The sequence below is a fragment of the Anomalospiza imberbis genome, chromosome 10 (assembly GCF_031753505.1).
Source record: "Anomalospiza imberbis isolate Cuckoo-Finch-1a 21T00152 chromosome 10, ASM3175350v1, whole genome shotgun sequence".
Lineage (NCBI taxonomy): Eukaryota > Metazoa > Chordata > Aves > Passeriformes > Viduidae > Anomalospiza > Anomalospiza imberbis.
Window position 1 is genome coordinate 15,100,244 of NC_089690.1, and position 15,812 is coordinate 15,116,055.

A 15,812-nucleotide genomic window follows, 5' to 3' on the forward strand; every position below is an offset into this window, starting at 1 on the left:
TAACACAGCTGCTGGCTCTTTGCAATCAGGACGGCCAGGCTCATGTAAGCCCCGTGAAAGCCCAGGATTTTATTGTTATTATTTTCAAACCTTCTCACCTTTGATATTTTCTCATCATCTCATTTAGCATGACTAAAGCCAAGTTCTAAACATCCGATCTAGGCTGAAAAGCTTCTACTTAATGTTCTGTCAAGCTTCTACCTACTGTTTTCTGTCATCAGGCAATGTATTAAGTCTATTCAATTAAGATTGGATGTGGTAGGGCTGCTCTGTCTAGAGGCCGTTGCCAAATGACTGAGTCACCTGTTATCAGAGCATTTATCGGACAACTATTTGCTGGCCCTCGAGCAGCAAAAGGAGGAGCAGGAGCTTTTGGACTGGCAGAGACCTGCTGAGGTTTGTACATTAACTGCAGGCCCTTCCAGCACATCTAACTGTACAACTCTGCGTGCTCCTGAGATGGTTGGTATTGACCCATCTATTTATCTGCAGGAAATGGGTGGTGGGCATGATGACAAATGGGCACATATACCACCAGAGATGCAACAATTCCAGGAAATAAAGCAGTCCTGGATGGTGAAGATTTTTCAGAAATAACTACAAATTCATTCATTTCAAGGAGGAGGGCCCGTATTTCAAACCTTTGGAAAATGTATCACCAAGCAGTATATTTTCTGACTAATGAACCATTCAGAGTTAAAAAATACACTGGACTAAAAGATAATTTAAAAATATAATAATAATAATTTAAAAATATAATAATAATAATTTAAAAATATAATTGCAGCCAAATATACCCCACTCTGATTATAAATGGACATAATCCTCCCAGCTGGGAGTTGTCTTGTTTCTATTCAACTGTTTAAACCTGTGTTAGAAAAGTATATATGAAAATATCAGTAGCAAAAAAAAAAAACAAAAACAAAAACAAAACCAAAAAAACCCCAACAAACAAAACCAGGAGACTGTCCTTTCCAGTGTTCAAATTCTTAAAGGATAAAAAACCTGAAAGTAAAATGTAGTGAAGTACAAGGGCATGGAAGAGAGTGGGCCAAGAGACATTCCTAACCAAGTGGGTCTGGTTTCATGGGCACAGGATGCACATACAGCAGAACAAGCAGGCACCCTGAGGAGTGACTCAGGTACTTCCAGAATTATTTTTTCCTTCTCCATCAGCACGTTTTTGTAACTCTATATAGAGGGTAAAATACTGTATGAATTGGATATTCAGGAATGTGCTAAATCTCTGAAACAGTGCTATGGAAGAGAGAAAATGCACATGCCGTACCCAGCTTAGTACTCCCTGGGCTTGGTGGTGTTAAACTGAACAGGAGAAACTGCAGAGATTTGTGCACTTACCCCCACACTCCCACTGGCCCTTTATGATCACCAGCAACCACTCCGTGGAAGAGCTGCTACAGGTTCTTGCCTTTACATGACTGGCAGTGCACTGGGTCCTGTGTTTGCTCTCAAGGAGCTTGGCCAGCAGGGGAACACAGAATGTATTTTGTGCGGTGCAGAAAGAGTTAAGGAGCCATGTGCCTGAGCTCCTTGCAGATAAGAACAATGTGAGCCCCCTGACAAGCCAGGCAGGCAGCTCTGGCTCAGCAGATAGCAGGAACATGAACTGAAGGGGCGAAGACATATCACAATTCCAACAGCCATTCATATCCTAGGGAGATTTCAGAGAGCTCTCTTGTCATGTTTTAAGCCAGGGCTGCATTTCTCTTTGTCAGAGTGCATTTGCCAGTTGCACTGCTGAGTTCTCATATGCAAGTCAGCCTACAGCAGTTTCCAGTAATGGCATCTTATGCAATTTCTGACCTACTTTAACACACTGGGGCATTTGGAAACACGAGATCCACTACAGCAGCTTTCTGCTCGACGGTGCGACACTGCAGCAGGAAGCACAAGTCTTTAGACAAACATATGGATCCACTAAAATACAGGTGACAGACTGTAATTTTCAAGGTATTTTTCAAGCCATTAGGAGCATCCAGATCAATCATCATATGTATTATTTTTAGCTAGAGACTGTGCACATTATTTCAAAAAGATCAAATGGTCAAGTCACTAAGCTGTTCATAGGCACTGACCTGCATTGCTCTTTCTTGGCCCTTCCAGGCTGCACTTCCTGAAGAGCACCTCAAATGAGAGCTTGTGTGTGTGACTGATGATAAACCACGACCTGGTTAGCAGTACAGGGATCTTCACTCTTGTCCCACCAGCCAGCTGTGTTCAGGAGAAAGGTGTCCTCTTCAACACATCCTCCCAAACTCCAACAATAAATAGAAGATCTCGGAGAACTAAAAGTTTTATCCAAGAGGATCTTTGATACACTTTCATTAATTCCACTACCAAATGTGAACCTAACTACTAACAGGGACCTAACACTACTAAAGGAAAGAGAGCATATACAATAATTCCTACCATTAAATTAGAACTCAGCCTTAAAGAGAAGTAATAAGGAGAAATTTGGATTACTATCCCTTCCTTCTCCCCCATGAGAAACAGGACTCCAGACACATTTCACTGTGTGGAAATTTCAAACTTGTAATTTGATTAATATGTCTGATCTCAGTTTGAGTGAGCCAACAGACACTTGTCATAGCAAACTATGTTGAAGTTCAAGATCTACAGAGCAGTGCAGATCTTCAGAATAATGCTGGAAAGGTTGGTTTTTGGGTTTTTTTGCCTCCGCAAGTTCTGTTATTAAGGGAAGTTTTAAGCATGGTTGAAGCAAAGACCATACACACCATCATGACTTTTCCCATGCAGACAAAACAATTAAGGCCAAATGACATCCAGTATTATTCACCAACACCTGCTTTACCTGGTTTCTTTAATAGACAGTTATCACTCTTGTCCTGCCATTCAATTTGTACCTTACTACTACAGTGCCTCAATGATCTTTCTTTCCCTGTTTTCCTGCAATGCCTCAGCTTTAGGTGAGGCTATTACTACTGCTGGAAACTACAATTTCTCCACATAAATTTAGAGAGGAACTTGCATAATTACAAATGTTGTGCTAATTATGTGCTAGCCTCTCCTGAAAACTGAAAGGCAAAAGAAGCATTAAAAAAAGTTTGGTGTTAAGCAAAATCCCAATTCCTTACACTAAAACTCACCCAAGCTCTGGTACATTATGCTTTTTCACATTCACAAGAACACTTAAAATGTTAAGAGAATTTGGTACTAAATAATATTAGCCATTAAAATATTTATGGTGTTAAGTGCATCTGTCTCATTTGTAATTAGGACTGAAGTGGCAGTTTCTGAACTTAGAAGCTGCAGCCCAGCAGGTTTAAGAGAGACCTTGTTAGGGACAATAAATCCTGGAGGAGTTTTCACTGTAGGAGCTCTCTCGTGTCAGAAAAAAAGAAATAGCATAATATGCTCGCAAGTCACGTAACATTTGGGTACTGGAAGGACACATTTTGATTCCATACAACTGAAAAGCAATTTCAAAAGAAGATAATCCTCTCTAATACCCAATATACACAGGTAAATAAACTTTCTATAATTGAATATGAAGATTTTTGTTCCAAATACATTGATAACCATGAGCTTTTTACAGGAATTGTTGCCAAATCCATATTAAACTCTTAACATTTCCCTTCAGGTAATGCAAAATCAAGATGAGGCACTGCTTCCACAGCTCCATGCAATACTTACTGTTCAGACCACATAATAAGATTTAAGTACATGCTAGTGAACAAAACTTTGAAATTCCCTTTACTGACTTCCTTAGGTGCTTGCCTGAGATTTACAGAGACAAAAAAGTCTTACTTTTTGTCATGAATTATTTAGAGCTATTTGATCCAAACTACACATTAGTCACACTAGTGACATTCAAATTTCTAGTAACCCTTGTGTTAATGATTTTCTGATAGCTCTGCTAATGATTTTAAGTTAAGAATCAGTCACCAAATTAACATACTTCAAACTGCAGCAACCTGAATTTTTGACTTAGCTTTTCTCTGATGATTTTTCCCCTCCCATCAAGACAGGAAGAAAACCTGCAGCAAGTATCTCACAGAGGAACGCACTCTATATTAAAATGCTTCTAACAAGACAATGGCAGTTTTACATGTTTTAACTGAAGGGCAACTTCTGTTGCAAGACTACTCTAAAATGAGGCCTCTATGATGGATGCTTTTTCTATAGCAACACTGACTATTCATAGTCAGGAAACTTTTAATGTAAAAGAGGAGTCCCATTTTTGCTGGGTAGCCAACATCTGTAACCAAACAAGCATCAGGACAAAGATTCATGATACCAAACAGCTGAGGATCAAAGTTACTACAGTGATTTATCCATCCCCTCAGCACAGCTAATACAAGTAAAGCTTCCAATACAAAAGTGATGTTCTTCAAAAGGAAACTGGAAGGAAACCCCACATGGTGTTACCTAAAAGAAAAGAAATAAATACCGAACAAGAAAAACAACTCAGCATTGATGTAGAGGATGGGCTGAACTAAATGAAATAATTCTATTGCCCCAGTGTACAGTGGGAACACAGAATCACCTCAGGCCATTCCCACATTTGCATCAGCCTGGAGCAAAGGGAGAGCAGCGTTCTGCCCACTGCAGGTGAAGCTTTTTCTATTCCCAGCAGGTACAGAGCTAGATCTGACCTACAGGCAAGACTGAACAGTGGTTTCTGAAACATTTATGCCTCGCATATTCTATTAATACAATGCAAAAAAAAAAAAAACCAAACAAACCTGTCTAAATGAAAGATTTGTCATGGTAGATGACATTAACCATGTTTTTTCCTCTAAGAAAAAAAGCACTAGTTTCCAGGTATACTAACACAAACTGTAAATATAAATTCATTAAAACGTTTCAGTACTTTGATGGTAGACTTAGTGTGAATGCTGAGATGTTTTTAACAAAGTGTCCAGCTAGCAAGATGATGATTAGCAATTCCACTAGCAGGGAAGTCAAAGCTCTGAATAATTGCAAAAATCTGTAAGATTAAAGCTTTGAGCATTCTGTGGTTTTTAAATCCATACTCAGAGTTGCCCACATACTCTTAGCATCTAGGATTTTTCCAGAAACCCTTAAATTACACAGTTTTCTCCATCACAGGTAACTCACCTCATTTTTTAAGAAGACCAAAGTATACCCTCTGATGCAAAGTTCTTGTTCAGCTTCAAGCTCTATTTAACTCAATCTCTCCAAAAATAATGATGAATAAACTTGACAGAGAGGTAAACTTAAATAGGGCAAATCCAGGTTCAGTACCGGGTTCCTGAGAACACTGCATTTAAAGAATTTTATGAAATCATTCAGCAGGGCTTGGTGCTGAGAAATATATTTTTCCTTTCCAAATCTCCTACTAAGAAAAAGGCAGGGTGCAGGGGATTAAAACCACAAAAAACAATACCCACCCTCCCCACTCTTGTTTTTGTTTCCATACTGATTCACAACTCCTTCAGTCCTTCCTTCTGCTCTTCATTTGCATCCAGATTTTCTATCTACTGCTGGGGATCTACTACAGCAGACATTTCAGTACAAAAGGAAGGAGTTTTCTTTGCTACTGTTCTACAAGCTGCATCATCCCCAGCTGAAAGTAATTACTAGTCAGTGCTAAATGGCATCTGTGCTCAAGGGATCATCTTATCTACTGCAGGATAGATGTACACAAAGCCTTACAGCTCATTTTGTCTTTTGACAAGCTTCTCCTCAGCTTCCCCTGTAACCCTCTGTGCCTGTTCACCTGGGGTGTGGCAGGGGGAGTGGGGCACGGCAAGGAAAAGGAACCTCACCTAAACTGGACACACACTGGCAATTTTACAGGCTTGAAATTAGAAGTCCTTGTTCCAGATTTGAAGGCACTAGAAGTTACCTAGTAAGAATTACCAGTATAAAAGTTAAACATTTCAGGTTTCTGATAACATGGTAGTTAATTTAAATCTTTATTCATTATTTAAAATGAAGGCTAAGAAACCTTTACTCTAAAGTTCATATGAAGGAAAACAGTAATTTTATCCTGTCCTAATAGTCTGTACACCTATTTACAGATAACTGCTGTATCCTTTACTACTCAAGACAGAAAAATAAGAAATAGTTCAGTTTAATTAAATTGCTTAATACTAGACTTACTACCCACATATAACTTACATGCTTATTTTGATAGCTGAACCCTCCCAAAAGTTTTTTTTTTCTTTCTTGCCCTCCTCCCTCCAACTGATAATATTTAGATGTTTAATTAAAAAAAAAAACAAAACCAAAAAACAAAAAACACTTGTACAGAATCTAGGGAGAACAGGAGTTTATTGAGTTTTACCTGTCTGAAAAGTGCTGGTGAAAAGTTGCCATTTCATGCTTTGTCTATAGACAAGATAAGTCAAAAGAGAAATTGTTGCAAAAACCACGCTCATTTAAAAACTGAGTGTTTCTCCAGAACTTCTTACCATTCCTAAGTGAACACAAATGTGAGAAGTTTTTACATGAAGCTAGTCCTTTTCATTGTCAGATGCAACATCTACACTTAAGGTCCCTCACAACTATTAAAATACTTTCAGGCAGTATTAATACACGGAGAAGCAATTAGTCATATCTTCATGAAGCCAGGTATCCCAGCTCTAAAAGTGCATCATTTAAAACATTAGTAATGGAATATTTTGAAAGAACATCTCATTCAGTATTAATGCATGCCATTATTACAAAAATATTCATTGCCTATTGTAGTAACAACAACTTTCTTTTGCAGACAACAAAAAGCATGCTGAATGGTATCAGATCAATATAAATCTATTTTTAATGAGGTTTAAGACACTGTTCAAGTCCCATTAAGAGCAGCTTCCTCCAACTGTGCATCAGTGTAGGCTGGCACAGCTGTCAAAAGTTTTTCACTAATGTGGCTTAGACTGGCCCCAAACTTAAAGCAGGGCATTAAGACTGGATCTTGAATTTTAGAAATCCTTCATTTAATTTGTTTAAATAAAATATTAAAAACCACTGTAATAATTAGGTATAAAAGTTGTTAAGTAACAAATTTGGCCCTAACTAGCACAACATACAGGTATTTACACAAATGCAGATTTGCTGTGGTCTTTAATATTGGGAAGACATCAGAATGTGAACCATGAGCTCAAGCCCAGCCCCCTCCAGACTGAAAGACACAAAAACCTTAGGGAAGATTAATACAAATTGCATGTCACTTCAACTGCCCAAGTCAGCCCAACAGCATGGCTCAGCCTGGTTCAAAGTGAGCAGCAGTCACAAGTAAACCAGTCTGGTTGTAGTCATTTTAGCAGCTGCACTTAAGTTACACTGCAAGTAATTGACCCCAAGTCAGTAAGGTATTTCTACAAAGCAGTTGATGACACCAATTTTCTAAATGGATGATGATGATGAAATACACAGAAAAATCCAAGATGAAAGAGCAGATGAAGATGCGAGATGTTAAAATGATGCGACAAACATATATAAATTAAACAAGAATGTTTAATCAAGACAATCCTTTCTTTTTCCTTTTTTTTCCCTTAAACAGTTTCTTCCAGAATTTTTAAAATTGAAAAATCAAAGCCTATTTCCACAATAGTGAGGCCACTTCTTTCAAGCAGCTCTGTTGTACAACTGGTACCAGGATCCTAAACTATTTAAATTGTTTTCTATTGATATTTCTGAACTAAAAAGTTTCAAAATATTGTAGATTTTATTTGTGCTCCACATATTACAAGCAATTAACAACACAAAGAAAGGTTCAATTCCTCAGCTAGAACACCAAACTCTATACCAAGTATTACATGTACACAATACTTGCACAGTGACAAGCACAAGAAAGTACTAGTTGAGCACTTACTTTCAGATATTCATACCAACTCTTAAAATCCACTTTAGTTCTCCCATGCCACCCAGTCTACAATTTAAGGCATCGCCACACAGCCACCCATCCACTGACCCACCCACTCCCATACACACGATTTATGTTGGAGGTGTTTACTCTTACAAAGAAATCACTATGTCAACCAGGTACCATTTATTATGTATCCCTCTAAACTGTGTCAGCATTGAGATATGACAGTTAAACCAGTGTTAAATCAATACAATATTTACAGAGCACAGCACATTAAGCTTGAGACACTCACTTGGAGGATAAAACCACATTTTAGAGCAGGACAAAGGTCACCATTATTATGTGTTTGAAAACAGCTATTTACAGGTCCCTATGACATAACTATAGTCTGTACACTGTTCCAACAGGGCAGGCAAAAAGCAGGACAGGCATTTATTTTAAGGGAATTTAAACATACAATTTGGAAGCATATTATTATGCTACCCTGAACGCCATAAACCACCTTAACATTCTTCAAGGTGGTCTCATATCCTAGAATGGCATGTCCAGCTGTTACAAAACAGACAACACAACATTTATTTGTGGAGAGTGCTTACTCCAGCTATTCAGACATCAGAACTTTGAAGGCAATTCGTCCCAGAAACTTGTCACGGTCATCTTGATTTTTTAGATTAGGTGAGCCCCGGATCTTACACTCAATTGCTATTTCTTCTTTGGTACCGTTGGGGGTAATTGCTAGTTGAACAGCCACTAGAGGCTGCAAATAGTGAGCCTAGTAAACAGAAAGATGGGGAAAATATTTGAGAGACCAGAATAAGTTAGCATTAAATTAACATTTAATCCATCAGAACAGTTAAGAAAAAGCTAATTAGGAACCCAACTTTTCAAAGTCCAATCTGATTCAGGTAAGGTACCTTATTTTCCCATGTTAGAAATACATTCTTCATACTATTTCTTAACTAATATATTCAACAGAATTCGGGCCACAGTATCTTCAAGATGCATAAGACTTTCTGTTTTATTATGTCCAATTCTTCTAGAAACCTTCAATGACAGAACCTCAGAAATTAGTGTCTTCCAACCTGTTCTATTGACTCTTCTGCTTGTTTTGGGTTTGGTTTGGCAGGGTGCATGTAATCTGCTACAGAATACAACTTTTCTAGCAGGGTTTAAAGTGTTGGTTTTGTTCCAAAAGCCTGACTCAACAAATATTAATAAACCAGCTTCCCTTCTCCCCGATCCCATTTACTTTTTCAGCAACAAACCATTCTGAAAGGTGTTATCTGTTTAACAGCTTCATACAGAAACCCTTCCTTGAACATTCTGACACTATCCTTCCCAGTCAGTCATATTTGGTGGAACAACTACAATTGGTGACTACTGTAAAAATTAAAATTTAAGAATGAGAGCAGAATCAATTCCATTCTTTTGTCAACCCAATACTGTACCTCACATCCAATTCAATAAGAACTTGCATTCTCTTGTAAAGTGCCTATGAATTAAATAGGAGCTTATTATACACTGTTAAGGCAGCATTTTATGCAATGTTCATGAAGCATTTCCATAATTTATTAATATTTTTAGGACAGTACTTCTGACTGATGATTATGCAAAATTCTTTTCCAGATAAAAATTCATGTAAGTCAGTGGACTAAATACAACACTACAGTATTATGTAAGTATAAACCTTGAATTTTAATTGAACAAAATTTTGTGTTAAGACTTTTTCACTCCTCATTTAACTTAAAAGACTCTTTAATATATTTCTGTTGGTTTTAGACTATCTTCTCTACCAAAGAACACACTAGAGAATACTCAAAGTCTCATTTAAAAAGAATAATGTCGTGGAAGTAGATGTGCTAAAATCTTTAATATGAAGTACTAGTAAGGAACAGACTGAATTAGCTGCTTTCATTGCATAATGGTTTTACTAGAACAGAAATTTCCCTGTGCTCCCATAAACTTCAGACTAGGAGGGAGGAAATGCAGCTAGGCAAGGCTCCCTCAAAACTTCCCAGTTGTAAGGGTGATACCACATTTAAGAGTTTTCTAAAAATCAGAACTAAAATTCTGATGTTTCCTCAGGGAGAGAAGTCTTCTCACCATCAAGGTTTTTCCAAAGGGGCACACAAATTTCTATGATGTTTTGAAAAGAGATGATACTAGAATGGACTTTTACTCAGTATAAAATTTGGAGGAGGAGGGAAGTGAGGCAGTATCCTCATTAACTATGTCAGATCATCTAGAAAAGGGAACATTCTCCAGCATCAGAGTTGGGCTCATTGTACTAAGCAGCGAAAGACAAGAACCATCCTGGACCACAAAAATGTAGACATTAGTATTTTTCTGGCTCCTACCTGAACAAGAGCAGCAAGTTTATTCAAATCTACTTAACTCCTTTACAGAATAAAGTAATTTAACAGTTCCACACTGATATAATATAAAAATTATGTTGCATAGCCAAGGAATTGATCCAGACCCTCGAGACTCAGTTAAATACTCAGACTTCTCACAACTCTTCTTACTGCCGCTCTTCCTTTTCTCACTATGCTAGTGCTAGGAGAATTAGGCCTCACATAAGCAAGAATCCCTAAAACCATAGCCCCCGTTCCACATTGACAAAGAACATGAAAGGACAATGAACCAAAAACTGGGAGGGGGGGAAATAATAATAATTTAAAAAAAATTCTAAATCACGTAATTCAAGCAAGGAATAGCACTGTGTTTTGCCTGTCTTCAATAGTGTCTTTTCATAATCTTCCATTTTCCATCAATATAGCAGGAAGATGGGAATTTTGTTAATAAAGTTTTTCATCCCATCCTTGGTACAAATAGGGTTTTGACATGTCAAGGTGCACAGATACTGTATTTTGCATTTCTTAGGGAAGCAGTGCTCTCTTTCCCTATTCTTTAATTCTAAGAACAGGATAGAATCTGTACTGACTCCAGCTGTTGGAAGCACAGGCAATCTGTCTTTAATTTGCATGCCTAAGTGAAAAGGTGGGGTACCTTTCATAATATGAAAGGTAACAATTGAAACAATTCATAACATGGCAAGAAAATGGAAAACACAGAATTACCCAGAAATAACACGAAAGCAAATGTAGAAGGAAAACAAGTTCCTTCACATTAGTAAAAGCCATGGGAGGTTAAAAAAGGTTATGGAACTGCTGCAAGTATAGAGTACACTGGAAAAATAACTGAGAAAAGAGTAATTTAACACAAAAATCACTTTGGTGTAATTACAACCACCCACCATGGTACACAATGGATCTAATAGACTTATGTTTGAAAAAGTACCTTTATCTTCAATGGTGAACAGCATTTATTAGACTAAATAACTTGGTCAGTAAGAGGCAATGTCATTTTCTATTTTATAGAAAGTACAGATTTTCTGCATACAGTGATCGCAAATTGATGCAAGAAAATAAAGCTGAATTCAAGTTTCAAAAGAAACGGGAGTTTTAATTCTATGTATACTGTGTTCATAAAGTAGTGAGTTTGAGGTTTTTACAACAATGCTTTTAGAAAACCCCAAACCTATCTGCTGCATTGAAGTCCTTCTTCATAAAACAGGGCAAGCAGAAAGCATGACATGCAGAGCCACACAGAAATATAATCAACAACACCATAAAGACTTACAAACTTAATATCCTATACAGAAATGCCAAGGATTAACTACTAGAAAGTGTATTGTAACATGAAGACACAATTTACTTCTCCTGCCTTTCCCTGCATTCAAAAAGACTCCAAAAGATTTCAATGAGCAAAAAAGAGCAGTCACTCTCAAGACTGCTGGTGTACAGCCACTCCTCCATTAGGACAATGCCCAGTTTGCTCATGTCTGCCAAAGCACGTCTCCAGCCTCATCGAGCGCTGTGCAACGTCTGCATCTGCAATATTCCTCAGCAGTACCTCATTACAAAGTTCAAACTTCAGAATTAATCTGCTACTAGCAACTGTAAATGCACACAGAAACAACACACAAAGTGAAGAACATCATTAAGGGAAACTTACATGCAAGCTTTTCCCGTAGTATGGGAAGTACATCAAGTCCATTGCCCCATTAGGAGGAAAATAATTTATGTTAACCATGCCTTCTTCCTGTAATTGCAGACAGCAAGGAAAGTAGAAGTTAACATTCACTTGCATAAAAATGAACACAGAATTAAAATTATAACCCAATGATGAACTGCAAGATACCTAAAAAAGGGCAACTGACTTACAAACTTGTAAAATAACTCAAACCAGATTTCTTTTAGCAGTCACATGCTGCACACATCTGCTGCAGTAAGGATTAGCAGTACTTAAATTAGCAATCGAGTCAAAGACAGCCAGCCTTCATACTTATGAGTCAAAAAAATGGGGAAGGGGGGTATGTTCATTGTAATGAGTAATTTAACAACCCAACCCCCCATATATAATTAAAATCCCAAGTATCTCCAAGCAAGCCTGTGTATTTTTGGTGAATCATGTGCTGTTTAAAGCCAGTTTCTTAAGCCTCTCAAGCTTGTAATAATACAAGCCTTCACAGAGAACCACAGACACCTCTGTGCAACAGTGTCATTCCTAACATTAGGTGTCCTCTATCCTTCGAGTCCAGGCCAGATAAGACGAAACCCACATGGGTAAAATGGTGATGTTGCTGGAGTTATATCACCACCTCAGAGGAACAACATATCCAGATGCAGGCCTTATCACTCAACTGGCCCCTGCAACCCCAAATCCTGACATAAGCTACCTACAAAGCTGCTAAGGAGTCACTCAATCCATAAGACACATAAAATATGTATGTATGTATGATTGAGCTGTCCAGACACAGGTTATCAGTATAGCAATACACAAACACCTCTCACTATACACAACATTCTGCAAGACTGTATATCCTGGCAGAATAACAAGCTGCTCCAAGTTTATACCACTAGGAAATGCCCACATCTGCAACTTTCTGTAATAAATTAAATATATTACCATAACCAAGAGAAATGTCATTAAAACAACCACCTCAAAATGCTAAATGCAAGTTCAGAACATCACTGCTTGTTCCATGTAATTCACAAGTTCAAAGTGTATTAGCAAGTTTCGTTGTTGTATCTCTATTACCATATACAACAGCTGTAATTTTAAACAGATCCCTACAAAATTCAGAAGACAACTGCAATAAGATTAAAACATATTTAAGAACAAGCCACAGCTCAAGGTTACCTTCTTTTCACCTCCTCAAAAGAACACACAATATTTTTTTAGGATATGGCCACATTCTCATTCCTTTGCAGCCTAAATTACTGCAATCATTAATATAAGTTTATTAAGTATTTTGGACCTTGAGCTTGCATATTAACTATTAAGCAGAAATATGTTGATTTTTACCATTATTCTTTATTTTATTTAAAGCTCATGCAGCTGAAAATACTCACTTTTCAAATATGTTGCTGAAATAATGGTTAAATAATCAGCATATGGAATACATAGGCAAAGTAAATAGGAATAGTGCTTTCTGGAGCAGCTAAATACAAGGCATGCATGCAGTCATCATTATACACTAAATATATGCATTGGGCTATCAGTGCAATAGCTGGGAGGTTCTGGGACATGCAGCTGCCTATCTAATGCAACTGCTGGGGGGGGCAGATAATCTTGAATAAGCAATCCTAATTAATATCCCTACACTATTAAATAAAAGCAAACAAAAAAACACCTAACAAGCTGCATTTGCTGAAGAACTTCCAAGAATAAGTCCATTAGCAAGTGTCACTTTTTCTCTTTCTCATGTAGTTTCCACAAAGTAAGCAAATCTAAAAATTGGACAATGCAGCTGGACAGACAGACTTCCATCTTTAACTGGGTCTTTATTAAGACTGTAGTTTAGAAAGAAGAATTTACCAGATGTTGAAATAATATACTAAAGAAATAATATAATGAAGACACATGGAAAGAATTTGGGAAGGAATGATCTATAAGCACTTGAGAAGAAGAAATGGAGAAGATAAAGAGCAGTATTCGTTAGTAGAAACTGTACAACAGATTTCTATCACAAAAAGCAAGTTAACTCAGATCCTGAGTATGCTGACAAAAGCAAGGCACATGGAGTATCATTCATACAGCCATCCTTCATTCTTGTCAACTACAAAGTGATACCTAACATGAAATCAAGATGGTCAATAAACAGCAGAAAAAGATGTATTTTGGAATTAAGGCTTCTTTTCTCTAGTTAAAAACAAAAAAAACATCAAATTTGCCAGTTCTCAGTAAAGGTTGTTTTAACTTGAAATAAATACTGCTGCAAGATGTTCTAGCACATGTGAAACTGCACAACTCTGGCCCCAAAAAGACCTAAAATGCTGATCTTCAAATGTCTTTGAGACAGAATCTTTTGTTGGTTTGTTTCTCTTTCTGGAGATTCTCAACACTGCAGCAGATTAGTTCCTCCTGCCGGAGGAAGAACCAGCTGTAAAGAGTGTCTGACACTGCAAACACTCACATCCTTCATCTACAGAAATTACAGTGATGACAGCTTCAACTACATGAGGGCAGAGGGGGAAGCATCCCCAGGTGTAAGTGCGCTGACTCTGAAATCACCCATCTATCTAAAATTTTTCCATTAAAAAAAATCCCATATTAAAAAAATCCCATATAAAAAGTGCAGGGAAAATAAAAAAGATTCACCTCGCAGGAGAATACCTGAAGAACATAAATTCCACACTGAAAAACTTAAAATGGTGTTTCAGGTAGCCAAGACTGGCAGGATGTGCAGACAGAAGCTATTGAACTAATTTTGTATTTGAGAGACCTGTAAAAGCAAAAATACCATTTAAAGGTCAAATGGGGTGTTAAGTCCAGGCAGACACTTCTCCGAATTGCTCTCAGTACATGTAGAATTGATGCACTGAAGTTCCATCCGAGCATGAAGAAGAACCTTTTTCCTGGGCAGTAACTGGGCACTGGAATAAACTGCCCAGAGAGTGTGTGGAGTCTCCCTCGCTGCAGATATTCCAGAACTATCTGGATACAACTCTGTGCCATGGGCTCTAGGATGACCTTTCTTTGAGCAGGGAGGCGGGACTGGATGACCACTGTGGTCCCATCCAACCTTATCCACTCAGTGACTCTTAATTGTAAGAAATATTTAAAAACAGAGATGAAATGGAAATAAAAATCAGTGAACAGTACATCTACAGGATGAGTTCTAACTCGTACCTAAGCTTTCCTAAGCAAGTAAATTATTATGAGCTAGGGTGAGAATAGGCTAATAAAGATAAAATAGATGCATTCCAAGTAGCAAAGCCTGACAATTACTTCACTGGAAGTCATTAAAGAACTAGTAAGATTAATAATTTTAAAATTCAAAACCATCACACTTGTGCAGATCACAAAAAATTTAAGTGGATACAGTAGCAGAACTTTGTACTTACAGAAAGAGGATGCAAGAAAACACATACATTTCTATGTATCCCAAAGGGTAAAAAAAATAGCAAAAACCACCACCATGATCAAGCAAGTTGTTATCAAGCTTACTCTTTTGCTAGTGAAACCAGTTAAGAGGGTAAGAAGAAGTATCATCTGCTTAGTATAGTTTTCACTATTGTCTCAGAGCATCCATAGACAAAAGCTGAAGAAATACAATCATAAAATAGGACTGCCATCAATATTTTATAAATCACTTGAACATTAGTTCTCAACACCTCAAAAGGCATTTCTGGTGGAAATTAAGATGACTGCTCTGGATCCTACTCCGTGTTTCAATAAGGACTTGAGAAGCAAACCCAAGTTCATTCATTGATGGCACCAAGCTAAGTAGTGCAAAACATTTCAAAGACTTTAATCCTGTTAAAATGATCACAAAAAATGACAGAGGAGGACCAAAAATAGCCCTATAAAATCCAAAGCTGTGAACTTTGAGAAATCACATCTACAAATACAGACTGGGAAATAACTAGAAGAATGATTTAAATAGTAAAACAATTAAAATACAGACTAGTGTATTACAAGCAGCAAATTCACC

General features: G+C 37.4%; 1 protein-coding gene and 2 long non-coding RNA genes across 4 annotated transcripts in view; 1 reads left to right on the plus strand and 2 right to left on the minus strand.

Annotated features, from left to right (window-relative positions):
- Positions 1-5,511, minus strand: part of LOC137480026 (uncharacterized) — a 32,607-nt gene extending 27,096 nt beyond the window's left edge. The window contains exons 1-3 of one of the 2 annotated variants that reach the window (XR_011002662.1): positions 5,397-5,511; positions 3,676-5,266; positions 2,097-2,232 (exon numbers count right to left, since the gene is read on the minus strand). This is a non-coding gene — a long non-coding RNA (uncharacterized lncRNA). Of the gene's footprint in view, positions 1-2,096; positions 2,233-3,675; positions 5,267-5,396 lie in introns of those variants that run through there. The other variant, XR_011002661.1, reaches the window with a different exon arrangement.
- Positions 1-7,117, plus strand: LOC137480027 (uncharacterized). The gene is made up of 2 exons (XR_011002663.1): positions 1-1,142; positions 2,125-7,117. It is a non-coding gene; the product is annotated as an uncharacterized lncRNA (long non-coding RNA).
- Positions 6,266-15,812, minus strand: part of ATP1B3 (ATPase Na+/K+ transporting subunit beta 3) — a 25,002-nt gene continuing 15,455 nt past the window's right edge. Inside the window, exons 6-7 of the mRNA XM_068200850.1 lie at positions 11,828-11,914; positions 6,266-8,582 (exon numbers count right to left, since the gene is read on the minus strand). Of these exons, the coding sequence (XP_068056951.1) occupies positions 8,412-8,582; positions 11,828-11,914 (258 nt within the window). The 3' untranslated portion in view covers positions 6,266-8,411. The remainder of the gene's footprint in view (positions 8,583-11,827; positions 11,915-15,812) is intronic.